The sequence below is a fragment of the Eleutherodactylus coqui genome, chromosome 12 (assembly GCF_035609145.1).
Source record: "Eleutherodactylus coqui strain aEleCoq1 chromosome 12, aEleCoq1.hap1, whole genome shotgun sequence".
In the NCBI taxonomy this organism is placed as follows: domain Eukaryota; kingdom Metazoa; phylum Chordata; class Amphibia; order Anura; family Eleutherodactylidae; genus Eleutherodactylus; species Eleutherodactylus coqui.
In genome coordinates, this window is record NC_089848.1 from 41572945 (window position 1) to 41589935 (window position 16991).

At 43.3% G+C, this 16991-nt stretch overlaps 1 protein-coding gene across 2 annotated transcripts in view; it reads right to left on the reverse strand.

The window, feature by feature from the left end:
• Nucleotides 1-249: 249 nt before the first annotated feature.
• Nucleotides 250-16991, reverse strand: part of ATP2C1 (ATPase secretory pathway Ca2+ transporting 1) — a 124757-nt gene continuing 108015 nt past the window's right edge. For both annotated transcript variants that reach the window (XM_066584988.1, XM_066584987.1), the window contains exons 17-27: nt 16206-16362; nt 15051-15221; nt 13390-13487; nt 13218-13268; nt 11826-11992; nt 10314-10382; nt 8771-8887; nt 5873-6020; nt 5491-5586; nt 3167-3308; nt 250-1279 (exon numbers count right to left, since the gene is read on the reverse strand). In XM_066584988.1, the coding sequence (XP_066441085.1) occupies nt 1149-1279; nt 3167-3308; nt 5491-5586; nt 5873-6020; nt 8771-8887; nt 10314-10382; nt 11826-11992; nt 13218-13268; nt 13390-13487; nt 15051-15221; nt 16206-16362 (1347 nt within the window). In that variant the 3' untranslated portion in view covers nt 250-1148. The remainder of the gene's footprint in view (nt 1280-3166; nt 3309-5490; nt 5587-5872; nt 6021-8770; nt 8888-10313; nt 10383-11825; nt 11993-13217; nt 13269-13389; nt 13488-15050; nt 15222-16205; nt 16363-16991) is intronic.

Genomic DNA, 16991 nt, shown 5'->3' on the forward strand with positions numbered 1-16991 from the left:
GAAATGAATATATAAGAATCTCTATCAATCCAGGCCACTGTAGTGTGAACAGAGCTTCCTGCAGAAAGCAGTCCAGGGATCCTGCGATCAGCTGATCGATAAGTGGTTGCAACCGGCAGACCCCCGCTGATTTACCATTGATGGCCCATTCTAAATCTAGGCCATTAATAGTTTACAACCCCTTTAAATACACATTTTAATATCTTTGGGTTTAGGGAGGAAAAAAATTAATTAGGTGACAAGTTTTGCTTTTTTTATAAGAAAAGTTCAAAATTTATTGACATCAGCCAGATGAGGTACGATATGATTTAACAAATAGCGCTAAAGAACAGTAACCAAAATATAGCACAATTAGATCTGTGCAAACATCAAAAAAATAATGACAAAATACAATCTTTCAAAATAATATTACAATACAGCAATAAAACCCGAAGCTTTAACAGTTGTATCACTACAGTAGTCCTGGAACGTTTCCGAGAAAGCATTTCCTGTTACATAGATGCCCAGCAGCGACAGTGTTAACATCCCGCAATTAAGATGCCCACGACTCCTAGTGGCAGAAGGCAGAATTTATAAATCGAGGTGAAGAAACAAAATGACAGTGGAAACCAGCTTGTACTACAGCGGGCAGCTGAGCACATCTCTAGTCTGGGAGGCCAACATCAAATATCTCAAAAATCAGGTCAATGGCGTGACACGGAAAATAAATATGATCATGGAAGCGTGGCACGTGTTGTGCGATTCACGTTAACAGCATTCTAAACATTAGAAAAACGGATTTGTAATAAAAACCCACCATGAAGCGGAATTATATCATTATGTACATATTTATATATATTTAAAAAAAAAAAAGAATATCCAACTACATAAGTAAGGAATTTAACTTTACGAAATCCTCAAACCTACATTTTGGTGGAGAGAGAAGGCAGAACACAATTTTTTTAGGTTATTTTAATGTTTTTAGCCTTTATAAGTCATTTCTGTAAATCATGAAGACCTCGTCAATACTTGAATGCTCCCAAAACATAAGATCCACTTGTTCGAAGCATCCGGCTTTGAGTGTCGCTCTTGAGGGCTACACTGTATCCTGCCACCGTTGAGTTGAAGCCACACTTCTCCTTACGTAGTTTAAAACAATGCAATATGCATCATACATCAAGAAACAAAGACGAAGGTGATCCTTTGCGTTTCTGAAGCCCCTCTTGGCTGCGTTCCACTTTCTTAATGATTTCCGACACGACACATACAGAAGATGTAAGTCCTATCAAGAAGAGCAGGTCTGGAACAGAACAAAAAGAATTACTCAATATTAGACAACTTTTGTGGAATCAATCACTTTTTGATTAAATTCAAGTGCATCAAAAAACAAGTGTTCTGGAAAGAGAAGGTAATTTGGATGGTATGTATAAGTAACTGGACATGGTTCCTGGTGGGAAGACTCCCTAATGAATAATTCCAAGGTCCACTGCTCTTGAGAACCAAGACTGTGTGGTTGTGTTGACTTAGAAGTACTCTTTATTCAGAACCAGCAGGTAACTAGTTTCTAAAAAGATCCATTCCATCAACTATTGCCTACAGTCAACACACCAACAGGCTGCGCCACAGCCTTAGTTCTTTCACCTTCACCCCATATTGTTTGGCTAATATGACCCATGGTCAGCCAGCGTACTAGGCCGGAGCACCTAAACTTCTGCTGATTAATCTCAGACATGGTTATTTCCACATGCCAGCCTGACTCAAGTCCCACCGATCAAAGTGCTCTGCCCATCCTCAGTTTCATATGCTTTGTAAAGATCAGGACACTTGCATTCATAGGTACCATCAACCCCTCTGGTTCCAGCTACCAAGAAGAGGAAGGTTGGGGGTTTGGACCCATGGCCAAAATGTACAACATTCCAGCATAGTATTTTTTGAATTAGCAGTGGAGGAGAGCGGGGGGTTAAACCAATGGGGAAAAACTAGTCCTTCCATTTGAACACATTATAGACTCTGGAAGATCCATTCTCTTATACTACCATTTTTTAAAGTGAAGAGGTGGATTGGACCCCAACCCGAAGGAGAGCAAATATTTCTTTATGGAAGGTTTTTCCTCAGAGATCCGATCCTTCTTGTTTTACAAAAGCATACAGGGAAATGAACCCGTTGAATGGTAAACCCAATCAAAAAGTTACAGAAACTCAACTCGTTTCTTCAAATGCAAGACCAACGAAGACACAGTGGGGCTTATTTACTGTTTTAACCCTTTACAATCCAATTTTGGATTCAGGGTTTCCTAGGGGGGGGGGGTTCTATTTCTGCCATTATACAATGGCGCCACCTGCGGGCTAGAGCCAGTACTGCGGTATGGGACATGCTGGAGAGGCCCCCAACAGAGCAGCCAGTAATATACAGTAAGAATACCCTGCAGGACGTCTTCCAACATTGGAAGCTGTACAGCTTTCAATCAGAAGGTCTTAAGACGTCAGACAGTGGATTGGAAAGGGTTAAAGTTACAGTGCAAACTTCTGGACCATTTACACGTAACAATTATTGCTCAATTATGTGTAAATGCAAAAATAAAAAACCCGCTCACTATTGGTTCACTTGTCATTACAGCTGGCTTCTCGTTATGTGTAAACGCTACCCATGGGTGAAGTGCTGAACGAGAAGCATGCGATAAGTCTCGGCACTTGTGCGAAGCGTTTACACTACTAACAACCTCCGCAGTGCCGTCAGCGCTCGTGCAGTGGTTTAAATGACTGTCTAGTCTAATGACCCTTTTACACGGGCTGACAGTCTTAAAATGCGCTGATCAGAGAATAATAAATCTGTCACATTTTAAGACAGTCTAGTCTACGTTTAGACTACTCATTAGTTAGGTTTACGTCAAAAGTTGCACAAAAATTTTGACGCAATTTCGGCCATGTCACTTTTTAGGACAAATTGGAAAACTGTCCGAAAGTGTCAAACACATGATAAACGGTCATCTATTTGCTCATTCGCTTGGGCGAAGGATTTCTCACTGCATGTAAAGGTACCTTAAAACAGTTTTCTGGCGTAATTTGAATTTTAAAAAAGCCTCACTATATGAAACCGAAGAACTCTTAATAGGAGTTCAATCTCCAATATGGCCCTGAAGTATTTCTCTTTTTCCATCCCCTTTTACTGGTTAGATATCATTGCTTACCTTGAATGCTGAGACTTTCAGTCTGAAAAACTTTTTGTAGAGGGGGGAAGTAAATGACGAGTAACTGGCCCATGATGGAGCCAAGGACAGCGTAGCAGAACATTTTGTTGCTGCATAAACCAATCTCGAAGACAGACTTGGTCTAGAACAAAACAGAAATATTTCAGTTATGCCCATATTAACGCGATAAATCTTATTGCCCCATCACATTATATATTCCTGAGATAAACGTTGCTGCTGCCACTTTAAACAGCATCTTCCAGTGCAGGTTAAGCCCCCTTTACACGCAGAGATGATCGCTCCAACTGTCACTGAAACTGGCTTTTGAACGAATTTTGAGCAATCATTTTGCATAAACTACTAATGGGTACTAATGCTCATTAGTAGCTTATTAGCTTCATTTGCGTGTAAATGAGGCTCCCTTCACTGTATGCAGGTGGCCTGTTCTCTGCTTACAGCACCTTTTTTCTGCCGCGGGACAGCAGCTGAAAGGTAAAACTCAACAGTAGAATACAATCCAGCCTCATGGGAGAAGTTGAATGGAAGGTAGGCTTTCTGTTGGTCCAGTGAAACAGATTTAGGCTGAGCTTATTTATAGGAGTAAAAATCCATTGTGGAAAGAGCCTGAAAAAAACGGCACAAAAATCCAGATTAACCCCTTCCCTCCCCATGACGTAAGGATACGTCATGGCAGCGGGGTACTTCCCGCAAAATGACGTACCCTTACGTCATAGGGATAGCGCAAGATCATGACTGATCTCGCGCTATCCCGCAGCGGGAGCCGGCTGTCAGTCATAGCTGGCCTCCCACTGCACCAGCGGGGGTTGCATCGGAGATAGGCGCCCAACCCGCCCCCCCCCCCACCTTTAACCCATTCCCGCTGCAGGGCGCAAGTTTACGTCCTGGGAGCTGGGTACTTCCCACAACAGGGCGTAAATTTACGTCCTGGGATAGCGTGGGATCACATGATCGCGCGCTATCCCGCAGCGGGAGCCGGCTGTCAGTCACAGCCGGCGTCCCGCTGCAACAGCGGGGGGGGGGGGGAGGGGGCGCATCAGAGATGCGCCCCCGCCGTTAACCCCTTCCATGCCACGATCTAAGTAGATTACGGCAGGGAAAGAGTTCAGAGGGAGCGCACTCCCTCTGTGACTTCGGCCGACTCTCGCGATATCGCGAGAGCCCAGCCTGTCGCTATGGCAACAGGATGCCAGACACTGGCGTCCTGTATTGCCAATGCCTATTATCGCTGTATAAGCGATAAAGGCATGGAAGGGCAGTAGCCCTGCCATGCCTTATCACAGCGATGAGCAGTACTGTGGTGAAAGTCCCCCAGGGGGACACAAGCTGTAAAAAAAAAAAAAAAAAAAATTTAAAAATGAATTTTAAAAAAAGGAAAGCCCCCCTTTTTTATGCTTTTTCTCATATCCGCATAAGAAAAGGTTAAAAAAATTAAAACCACGCATATTTGGCATTGTCGCGTCTAACGACGCGTACAGTAAGCTGCACATGCTTTTGAGTGTGCACGGAAAATAGCGTTAAAAACGCTACAAAAATTGAAGCAAAATGCTAATGCTAATTTTTTAGCATTTTGCCTCACTAAAAACGCAATAAAAGTGATCAAAAAAGCCGTATGTACCCCAAAATGGTACCAATAAAAACTACAACTCATCTCGCAAATAATAAGCCCTCACAGAGCTCCGTACATAAAAAAATAAAAAAATGTTACAGGACTTTGAATGCAGCGATTTAGAAAAAAAACATTTTTCCAAAAAAGGGTTTTTATTGCAGAAAAGTGGAAAAACCTAAAAAAGATAAAAGAATTTTGGTATGGTTGTAACCGTACCGACCCGCAGAAAAAAATGGATTGTCTTATTTATGCTGCATAATTAACGCTGTAAAAAAAAAATCTATGGCAGAATTGATGCGTTTTCTCTCTCGCTATCATAAAAAAAAAATATAAAAGTTTTACAATATAGTCTATGTATCCAAAAATGGCACCGATAAAAACTACAGTTCGCCACGCAAAAAAACAAGCCCTTACACGGCTGCGTCCACGGAAAAGTAAAAAAGTTATGACTTGATAAATGAAGAAAATCTGCCAAAAATCCTTGCGTCCTTAAGCCCAAAATAGGCACGGTCATGAAGGGGTTAATGGAGTTCAGCTATCTCTGTAAACGAAGGGGCAAGGGCACCTGCTTACCAATCCTAGACAATACCCATGCTGATACTTTCTAGTTTGTTGACTTTCACCCGCTAGTCACCAATACTTCCTGCTTTGTAAACATTACATTGAAATTCAATAGTAGTAAAGAAAGTTGTCTGACCTGGGATCTGGAACTCAGAGCATTGAACATGTCAAAAAACACGAAACACGTGAAGGTCATCGTCGTGTCCCGGGGAGTAATGACATTATCCCGAAGCTGAAAAATAGGATAAAAGACATCACAGAGCTGCCCACGTCTGCAGGCATAACAGATGCAACCGGAACTAAAGGTTCTCTTCTTGTATCAATACTTGATCACATATTTTGTCGTGTTGCTAAAGCAAAATCAACAGGTGAAAGATAAAATGTGAAGATAATCAGAGATGGGAATGAATGCCACTCGATGCCGAGCACTGACACCACTAGACCTTACAGATGTCTTCAGTGATACATAGATCCATAGACATACATAAAACACAAAAACCATGCAGAATGTAGCTTACCTCCCTCCAGAAGACAAACAGCGTGCCACACACTATGATGATAGAAGAAATAAGAATTTTGATAATTAGGTTCTTGGTGAGAATGCTGTCCTTCAGGTTTCTTGGTGGCTTTCTTATAACGTCTGTGTCCACCGGCTCCACTCCAAGACTTAAAGATACAAAATAAACCGAGGTAAATACTTCTAAGTCACATGATGGGGTGTAGTCACATTGTTTTGGTAACAGATTCAAGCACCTGTATGGTTAGTTCTAGATTAGCGCATTACTGGCACAATTTTTGTGACCACATTAGAGACAAGTGTTCCAGCTTGACCAAGAGTCTGGCCCAAACTCCGAGCATCATAGGGAGGGCGTATGTCAGCGTTTCCCAACTCCGGTCCTCAGGGTCCACCAGCAGGTCATGTTTTTAGGATATCCTATAGTAAGAACACCTGTGGCAATGTCTGAGGCACCGATGATAATTACATCACCTGTACAACACTGAGGAAGTCCTGAAAACATGACCTGTTGGGGTCCCTGAGGACTGGAGTTGGAAAACCCTGTCGTATGTAATATGGGCACAAAACTCACTATAAGGCCTACTGCACACGGGCGGAAATGGATTGTGAAATCCAGAGCGGGATTCCACCTACGGAATCTGCAGCAAATCCAGCCTATAGAATGCTATGAGAAAATGTGATTTCCTGCCCACGAGCGGAAATAGATAGCGATTTTTCGCTTGCGGGGAAGAAATTGCAGCATGCTGTGATCTTTTGCGAGCTGCGCACGGCCGGCTTCCATTGAAGTCAATGGAAGCAGTCCGTCCTGTGGCCATTCTGCAATCATTACAGATTGACGCAGCTCCTACGACCATCGCCATAGTGACGGTGCAGCGTCCACTCAACTGCGCATGCTCCAGCTGGCACATTCACAGCAGAGGAGGCTGCGTCATCACCATAGTGACGGCATGGAGTCCTCTGTACTGCAATCGTGCCAGCCGGCACATTCGCTGAAGAGGAAAACAGCGGCGGAGTGGTAAGCTGGAATCACCAGCCGGACACCGGGGTTAAACTCCGCTGCGGGAATCCGGCATATGCAGGGTCCAACCCTGTGTGCAGGCGGCCTAATATGCCTAATATGCTCATCTGAAACGGACTTCTAGTTACACATTTTGTTTAACAAAACCTTTTAAAAGAGTTCTATCATATTAATCAAGACTTTCAACATTACAGTCATGTTTTAGTCGGAAGAGGGGGGGGGGGGGGCAAGATTGTCCAATTTGACAAAAAGTTACATAGCTAATTTTTAAAATAAAAATACAAGGTTCTATTTCTCTAATCCCTAATAAAACAGTAATAAAGGAGTATACCAGGAACAAGAGTAACAATTGGGGAAGACTAGGTAGGTGGAGAAACGCATACGGGGAATATATGGGGGATGGTGGGAGCAAGGGTCTATCTAGACGAGAAGTATTAAGTACAGCCAAGTTGGAAAATCCGGATGACCTCTATTGACGTTCCTCATATTTGGTGTCTATTCCTGGCCTAAAAGCTGAACGGGCGCACACATACATGGTAGGAACAGAACCGAATATCCTGCATCTTTAGGAAGCACTATGGACACAATTGATCCAAGTGTAAAAATACTAAGGCCGCCTTTATACGGGCAAGCACAATATCAGTCCGAGAAACTTGGACCGATGGCGCACTCAAACTTACGAGTTTCCCAATGTCTGCACAGGCGAGTTTCACTTGTTTAAAAACTTTCCTTATTATGATTTCACAAATACACTCATCACACTCATCACACTCATCACACTCATCACACTCATCACACTCATCACACTCATCACACTCATCACACTCATCACACTCATCACACTCATCACACTCATCACACTCATCACACTCATCACACTCATCACACTCATCACACTCATCACACTCATCACACTCATCACACTCATCACACTCATCACACTCATCACACTCATCACACTCATCACACTCATCACACTCATCACACTCATCACACTCATCACACTCATCACACTCATCACACTCATCACACTCATCACACTCATCACACTCATCACACTCATCACACTCATCACACTCATCACACTCATCACACTCATCACACTCATCACACTCATCACACTCATCACACTCATCACACTCATCACACTCATCACACTCATCACACTCATCACACTCATCACACTCATCACACTCATCACACTCATCACACTCATCACACTCATCACACTCATCACACTCATCACACTCATCACACTCATCACACTCATCACACTCATCACACTCCCTGCGAGTGCGATGGGCAAAATAACTCCTGCCCACCTTAAAAAAAAAAATCTGATACACTGCGGACTTTGTACCCCGGGGCATAGCTGCAAGAGTAAGAAAAGCTGCCATGTAAATACACCCATTGTAAATAATGGCCGATTACCACACAAGTTCTGTGTGTCTGGCAAACGGAGAGAACGTGAAGTCAGCTTAAGCCAACAATGGAAGTTCTAGATCAGGTTGTACAGCCAGAAACCAGCTGTATTCGCCGCCGTAGACTTGGTGCTCGCCTCGTCACCCATAGTCTGGGTCAGGACAGCATTACTGCACATCCAACGTCCGCACGCCTCTTAGCTTGTATTCATTTCACTAGCGGATTTCTTCTGTTTTCTCAGGTTGTAGTTTAATCGCTTTTCACGCGCAATTTTTTTTTTTTACGATTTCAAAAACCTAAACCGCCATCCCTTCAGCGTGTAGAGCTGCAGCCTCGCCGTTTGGGGTCTGGCTGTTCTGGGGCTAGTAGGATGCATCATGGATCCCGCCACCATGGATTGGCTCCCTCACACTGAGCAGTAAGTATTCCTGTCGGTCGTCATCTCGCAGCTCCGCTTACCTCTGAGCAGGAGGGCCGTCCATGATGATATTGATCCATAAAATCTGCATAGCGTTTAGAGGGTTTGGAAAGTTCATTAATGTAGCGAGGGATATTAACGTCAACGCTGCAATGCTCCTAAGGAGAGAAACAGATGATTAAACATGTAATGAAGAACTAGTCTAGATCATTCATCATTTGGTGCGCTATAGATTGGTATATATTGTTTATTGACTCCTCCCACCCAATAAATATAATGGGAACCATTCTGCCCAACATGTTCTCCACGTCCCGTTACATGGCCGCTCACTGCTAGCAAATAGATCAGCCATACATTTATATGACGTTTTTGTACTTTCTCATGTGGACGGCCATCTTGCCTCATCCGCGAGGGATGTGTTGGATCAGCTGCCACATAGGCGATCCCCCCTAGTCAGTGACTGACAGTATGTATAGGTTACAGGCATTGTATAGAATAGGCTAGGCAATCCATAAAATGTTTAACGTTTTTAGCCAAAAGTACAAAATATGTGATTTAAAAGGCTTTGTATGTTCAATAGGCTTAATATAGAATATATAGGCATTCTACAGAACAAGTGCTACGTATGAGAAGAATAATGACAATGCCGTTATAGGGGGAGGAAGTATATGAAAATGTAACAAGAAATACAAGACTAAAGTACACGACTTTCTTACTGAAAAACTAAACAAAAAAGGAAAAAAAACAAAAAACACAGTATTGATCTAGCAGCACAGTCCATCGGGGCCGCAAGGCAGTGAGTGAGCACTCCTGTCTTTCTCAATTCAGATTTGTGGAGCGGTGGCAGCAGGGGAGGTGAGGAGCTGGGTGGGCCCCGATTCCTAGCCCAACGAGCCCCGACAGACACATAGGTCTCTGTCGACAGACTGGCATCAGCATGTAGGGCACTGATTGAGAGGACACGTGTCAGACACCACGTCAAGGCAGCGTTACGCTGTCAGACGAAAAGCCAGTCAACTGGTGGCGGTACTATTTTATACTTTGCTGGTTCACCTTTGGACACTATACAAAACTGACAGGGAATACATTGTGCAACACTAAATTATTAACATTTGAAGATATATCAAATGTACTAAGTTTTTGGATGTGTTTATTATAGATGTAGCACTGCAGGTATAACTGTAGAACATTAGAGGGGTTGTCTGGGACTTTTACAATTGATGATTCATTTTTAGGTCAGGTCACCAATAGCTGATCATCAGGGGCTGGCACTTGAGATCCCCGATAATCAGCTGATCACCAGGCCTGCTGTCAGTGCAGACAGCGCTGTCAACATTGCAGTGGCCTGATTCTGGTACTGCAGGCATAAAAAGCATTTATTTCTACAGATATGGAACATGAATGGGTCATCCGTAGTAAATGTCCTGGACGACCTCTCTGATAAGAGCATCAGCAATGTTATTAGATGAAATATGTCATACATACAAATGCATCCTCGGCTTGCTTTGCAGCTGGGGCTGAGAGGCCGACTCACACACAAGTATCGCCGATGCAATTAGATTTCCTTGAGCTCGCTCAACTTACGTGCTAAGCTGGAAGCGAACAAAGTTTTTAATGTTGTTGTAGATTCCTTTCCCCTCTTCAATAGCCGACCTGAAAATTAAAATCATTCCATATCCTGTTAGTCTTTGGCAAGGGATATTGTAAAGTGCTAATGAAAGTTTCTCAATGACAGGCTAGAGGCCATTGTGCAGTACAAGCGCTACCTGAAGTGAATCTATTCCAGCAGCAGCGGCGCTTTAGTAATAACACTCCTGAGTAATGAATCCTGGCAGGCAACTATCAGAGGCGGCTCATCCCAACTCCTCAGATGGCGTCTGCATTATATATCATATCCAAGGAAATCAGTCAGCAGAAGCTAAAGGGGAAGAAACCGCCGCACTTGTGGTGCCAGAGGATAACGCTACAGATTTAACCCCTTAAGGACGCATAACTCATTTATCCATTGACGTAGATTTCTGAGGGCTGTTTTTTGCGGGACGAGTTGTATTTTTCAATGGTGCTATTTAATGTACCATATAATGTACTGAAAAACTGTTAAAAAATTCTAAGTGGAGTAAAATGGGAAAGAAGAAACACTAAATTCCGCCATCTTAGGGTGCATCCTGTTTCTACAGCGTATACACTACAGCAAAAATACTTGAATTAAAAAAGAAAGGTAATAAAAAGTAAGAATAAGTTAAAAAAAAGTTTTACTATTCGTTCTCAGAGGGCACAAGAACATGCGATACTTTGATTGCTACTGCAGTATGATATAAAACCACAGCATTACATTTTACCACGATCTGACATGCAATCAAGCCAGGCCTGATAGACATCCGGCTATGATAGAAGTCCCCCAGCTGCCATGACACCCGCACGGCTCCCTGTAATCTCACCGCAGGGAGCTGTACAGGACCCTGGAATATCAGTCGATTTAAATGCCGCTGTCAGAATTGGTAGCAGAATTTGAGGGGTTAATAGCTCTGATGAGCACACGGCTTATCGGAGCTGTTGCGGGCATGTGCTGGCTGTAAGAAACAGCTGGCACCCACATTGTATGGAGCGGAATTAGCCCGTGATCCCCCTCCATACATACCCAGAAGCTGCAGGGCGTAACTGTACGTTCATTAGTGTTAAGGGGTTAATACAGTACCAGGCAAAGATTGGAAGCAGCCATATTGGAACCGTAAAAATGCCTACATAGTAAGGTTGGGCTGAGACAGCTATAATAATTTGTTGTGTGCCGGCGGTGAGATACACACACGTGGCATCCAAGTATGCAATGATCATTGCGGACCACCAATCCCATGAACTATCTTAGCATGTATAACTGTAATACGCGCCAAGATAGAACATGCTGAGACTTATCTTGCATGCATATTTTGCACAGTGTGTGTGAACGGCACAATGCGAGTCTATGGCTGCTTGCTACAGTGTATTATGCGTGCAAAATGCGCAATTACAATACGGTCGCGTGAAAGAGCTAAAAAAGTTAAAAGCAGTCTATGTTCACAATTTCTAAGAAAGGTCACCATGGATACACACAGGACTCACATAATTGTATGGAAATCATCCTCCACCAGGATCATGTCGGCGGCCTCTTTACAGACATCTGTTCCGGCTTTGCCCATTGCGACACCAATATCTGCAGCTTTCAAGGCCACCGCGTCGTTCACGCCATCGCCGGTCATGGCAACCACTGCACCGATATTCTGCAGGCACTAAAGTACAGAAACTGTATTTACATTGTTCCTACTAAAGTAGGTCATGGACGGATCAGATTGCCCAAAATGCTTAAAAATGTAGGGCAAGGACATAGGGAGTGACGGGGCGAAATATCACTGTAGTGAAAACCTAATGGATAACAGAGGCCAGAGACATGAGGGAATTACTGAAGACTACTTCTTGCACTGAAAATCTGCACCCAAGAACCAGAAGGGCTCCGGTCACATTCTGCAATGTATGCAGTGTGGGGCATGAACATGGCACCATTTTCATTGTATGTATATGAGCGTAATTGTAGCGTATACTTTATTGGGTGTGTATTTTTACACCGTCTCCTGGCCTCTTGCATTACACTGCAGGTAACGTGTATTCAGTTTTTTTAAAAGCTCCCGACTTGAATGGGCACTTTTGGTCCGTAACATGGACCAAAAAAAACAAACCACAAGCTGCAATTTATTTTTCATCTTGCGCACGACAGACGCAGAATACACCAACAGAAGCCAATTGTGTTCTACGCTGTTTGTATTACGTCTGTAAAAAAATAATAGACGCAAAATCTGCCCATGTGAACGGCTAAGAGTGTTCACACCAGCTGGAAATGCTGCAGGCTTCCCGCAGTAGAATTAGCTACAGAAAGTCTGCAGCGTTTACAGTCATTGTCTCTGATGTGTGCCAAATATTCCACCACATCTGGACACACAGCATTTTGTATGCAGCCGATTGTGGAGATTGACAGTTCTACAAAACAGAAAATTCCTGAAATATAGATTAAAGGCTGATGTAGACACAATGAGAATCACTCAAAATGTGCTCAAAAGAATCTTTTCAGTGATTCTCGTTCTGTCTAAATACACTGACATCGCACAGTTTTCATTCACAAGTCATTGATTGCTGACTTCTAGCTTGCTCGAATTGAGCGATCAGTTGTTATCAGCCGTCTGCACTGATAAGATTCTCTCTGCCTGTGTCCTGCTGTGAATTCACAGCGGAGCACGGGCTGTAAGCACAGAACTCTACAGAAGTTTTCTTATGCAGAACAGCTTTAGTGTTCGGCAAGAGATAGCGGCGGTGTACCGCTGCACCTGCATAGCTGTATAGTAGCTAATTAGCTACTATAAAGTATACAAAGATGATCACTCCAAACTGTCACTCCAGCTGTCGTTTGAGCAACTTTTGAGCGATCATCTGTCAGTGTAAACGGGGTATAAGATCTAATCTTACCTTTACAATTTTTAATTTGTGTCTTGGGCTGGCTCGGTAAAACACAGAAACCTTGAATATGGAAATGAAAATGGATTAAAATTAGTAAAAAACAAACAAAACAGCATTTTAAACATCCACACAATGTAGACCTCATGTAATGTAGGAAGATCGTTGCAGCAGCTTTACTGACCTTTGGTACGATTTGGGAGAGCTGTTGAATGTCCATCGCGTCCACCTCCTCTCCGGACATGGACTGCAGGCCATTGGAATAGAAGCCAAGACGGCTGGCTGTGAAGAAGAAATACGTGTCCTTGTTTTAAAATATCATTAAATAAGATAATCTAGGTTTTGGTTTTTTTTTTACTGGAGGAGGAGGAATTTTTAGTGCTTAGAAGAAGGAATCTCACTAGACCGATCCCTATAAAAAGAGCAGCACATCAGTGAGTCTTCATGTCATTAACCCCTTAAGGACACAGTTTTCTTTTGGTTTTACCGCCTCACTCAAAAAAAATCATAAGTCATTTTTTTAATTGATGGTGCTTTCTGAGGGCTTTTGGCTGGTCGAGTTGTATTTTTCCAATGGCACCATACAATGTACTGAAAACTTTTACAAACTTCTAAGTGGAGTGAAAAAAAGTCGCCATCTATGGAAGTGTCTTGTTTTCACAGCATACACATTGCTGCAAAAAGGACATTATTTTATTCTATGGGTACAATGGGTAGCACAGGAGCGAGTAAATGCTCGTCCCATGTAAATTGGGCATAAGTTGGAATCAGTTAACACTTCGTCCACCTCCTGAGTTTGTGAAGAGCACGAGCCAATATTTACACAGGAGAAAGGGGGGGGGGTGTACTCTGCACAACTTATCCCGCAGCCCTGATAAGTACCTGTATCTGTGTATCTGGAAGTGTTAGACAATTTGGGAGGGGAAGCTGAGCTGCGACCACCAAGTGCAAGGGAGCGAGAGCAGATAACAGCCGGTCCTGCACATGCACAGCCTGTGTGCGACTGCGAGGACAGAATGATTAAATAGGAGTAAAGGCGGGATGAACTAAGCACGCTCAACCAGATTTAGAACACACTTTATCTAAAAGGAATCTTAACTATTTTTAAGGAAATGTGTCACTACTTGTGTATTTTGTACTGTAATTACTACAAACTCCAGCAGTAACACCTACAAGCCTACAGTCACCACCTGATGCTGCCCTGAGACATTTCCTTTTAAATTAAGCCTACAGTTAACTTGTAGAGTTTTCCTACTGACAGCCGATAGAGATGTCCTGCTGCTAATGTATTAAAACAGACCGGCAATATGTGTTTGCTCTCCCAATAACCCAGGAGTCATACAGGGTGGACTCTGCCGAGTGATGTGCCATGTCCATGAGGGCCGATCAGTAAAGCGTCACTACTACCAATTCCAAGTGGCAGGCTGGGCCGGAGAATCCTTTTAAGCCACTAATGTAATATAGTGTTTTAATGAGAAAAATGCACTTGATAATTCAAGTGGGGAGCCGGTGAACAGGAATGGTTTTCTGTCTGGAAAGCCCTTATTAGTACGCCACATGTGCATTTTATTGCATCTACTTTAACAGGCCAATCGACCTTGACGAGTCAAGCATTGTAAAAACACTTAATGCAAAGAGGAGCTTCCAGTAAATTATTCCACTTAATGCGATCGCTACAACTTAAGGAGAGCATTTATAAAGAAACTGCCGGCCAGCGTCTTAACATTACTACTAGGATGGCGACTGAAGAAATTAAACTGCAATTGATGTCGAGCCCAAGAGTCCTATTATTTCAGCCCAATTAGAGCACGACACAGTATCCACATCTAGAGTTTATTTCCATACCGATAGCCACCGCCGTTTCTTGGGAATCTCCAGTGATCATTTTAATTGCGACGCCAGAGCGGATAAGAGTCGTCACGGCCTCCTTCACACCTGTTCGAGGAGGGTCAATTATTCCCACCAAGCCCAGAAATGTAAGTTGCCCCAACTCAGGACCAGATGCCAGAGCGATAACTGCAATGGAAAGGAAGATTAGGGAGCAGTTTGCAGACAAAAGCCTTGCAAATAGCCTTCATCAAATGTCCTACCGTTTTAGGTCTACAGCTCCTATGCAACTCTGTGGATACAGACTACAAGAACTCCGCAGTCTGATCCGGTAGTCACACTTCCTTCAGTGTTTCTTCTAAGTCTTACAAAAATACATTTGGTGAACTAACAAGAAGTGATGGAGACAAAGATGGCAACGGAACTACAAGTTCAGACTACACTGTGTTTGGAGCCTGTAAGCATGGACACACACAGAACTGTAAGGGTCATGTTCACACTGGACGGATTTGCTGTGGAATGTCAGCAGACGACCTCCTGCCGCAGAGCCACAGCTGAAAGTCTGCATCAAAATCCACACCGTCCGATGTGGATGTTGGTGGCAAATCCACTCCCTCATTGAGAGGTGGATTCTTCTGCGACAAAAAAGTGACATGCTGCGGATTTAATATTCTGCACCACATGTCATTATCCACGTGGGTTTGATGCTGATTTTTCTACAGTGTGTGGACAAGATTTTGAAAATCTCATCCACTTTGCTGTAACGCTACATGTGGTGGATTTTCTATGCGGAGGGGCTGCAAGGAAAATTCGCAGCAAATCCGCCCCAAGCGAGCATATCCCAAAGGAGCTGTAGCTACTAAATGGTAGAATATTTTGTGGCAGACTGTTTGCAAATTTGCTTCCATATTTCAATTTAGATGCATCATTTTCCACTTCTAAATCCATGGTAATAATCCACAGATCTCTGCTGCATATCTGCAGCGGATTTCGCCCTGTGAGTGGAGCAAAATCTGCACGTGAAATTTCCACTGTGGATCCGCATGGAATAAAGATTAAAGTGCTGCAAGCAGATTTTGCATATTCACCGGGCTAAATCCACCCGCAGATACATGGCAAAACATGTGGCAGAAAATGGTCAAGGTAGGCCTAGTCATTGTGAAAACTCCTTACCTCGAAGGCCTGCTGTGCCCATGTATGCGGTTTCCTGGTGGTAGAGCTCTTTCTGTTGCTGAGTGAGACCCAAATTGTGACCTTTGCTGTTGTATGTGGTGCAGTATCGGATGACTTGCTCATAGGCACCTTTCATAAAGCAAATGTCTGGTTTATCCTTGAAAAGGTCAATAAAAAACATTTAGTTATTAAAGTGCACATAAGATTGTTAACACGTAAATGGCGGTTTTATATTGACATGCAGGCAATTAACATGTTTGTTACATCGGTTAGTCCAGTCTTTTAGCAAACTAGTCAAATTGTCTGGAGACCCCCCATCCCCCACCCAAGAGGGATAAGCTTAAGACCTCTATAGGAGACGCCACAGATATTCTATGGTTGCACTATGTAAAGGCACATTTACACGGAGATGATCATTCAAACGACAGTTTGAGTGACAGCTTTGAGTGATCATTTTACATACACTATTAAGAAGATACTTAACCCTTTGCAATCCAATATTGGATTCAGGGTTTCCTAGGGGGCTTTCTCTTTCTTCCATTATACAATGGCGCCATCTGCTGGCTAGAGCCAGTACTGCGGTATTGGACATGCTGGAGAGGCCCCCTACAACAGAGCAGCCAGTAATATACAGTAAGAATACCCTGTCGGACGTCTTCCGACATCGGAGCTGTACAGCCTTCAATCAGAATGTCTTCAGACGTCAGACAGTGGATTGGAAAGGGTTAATAGCTTATTAGTGTGCAAATAAAGCCTTAGCTGAATGCAGTTAATAGCCCGAGGGTT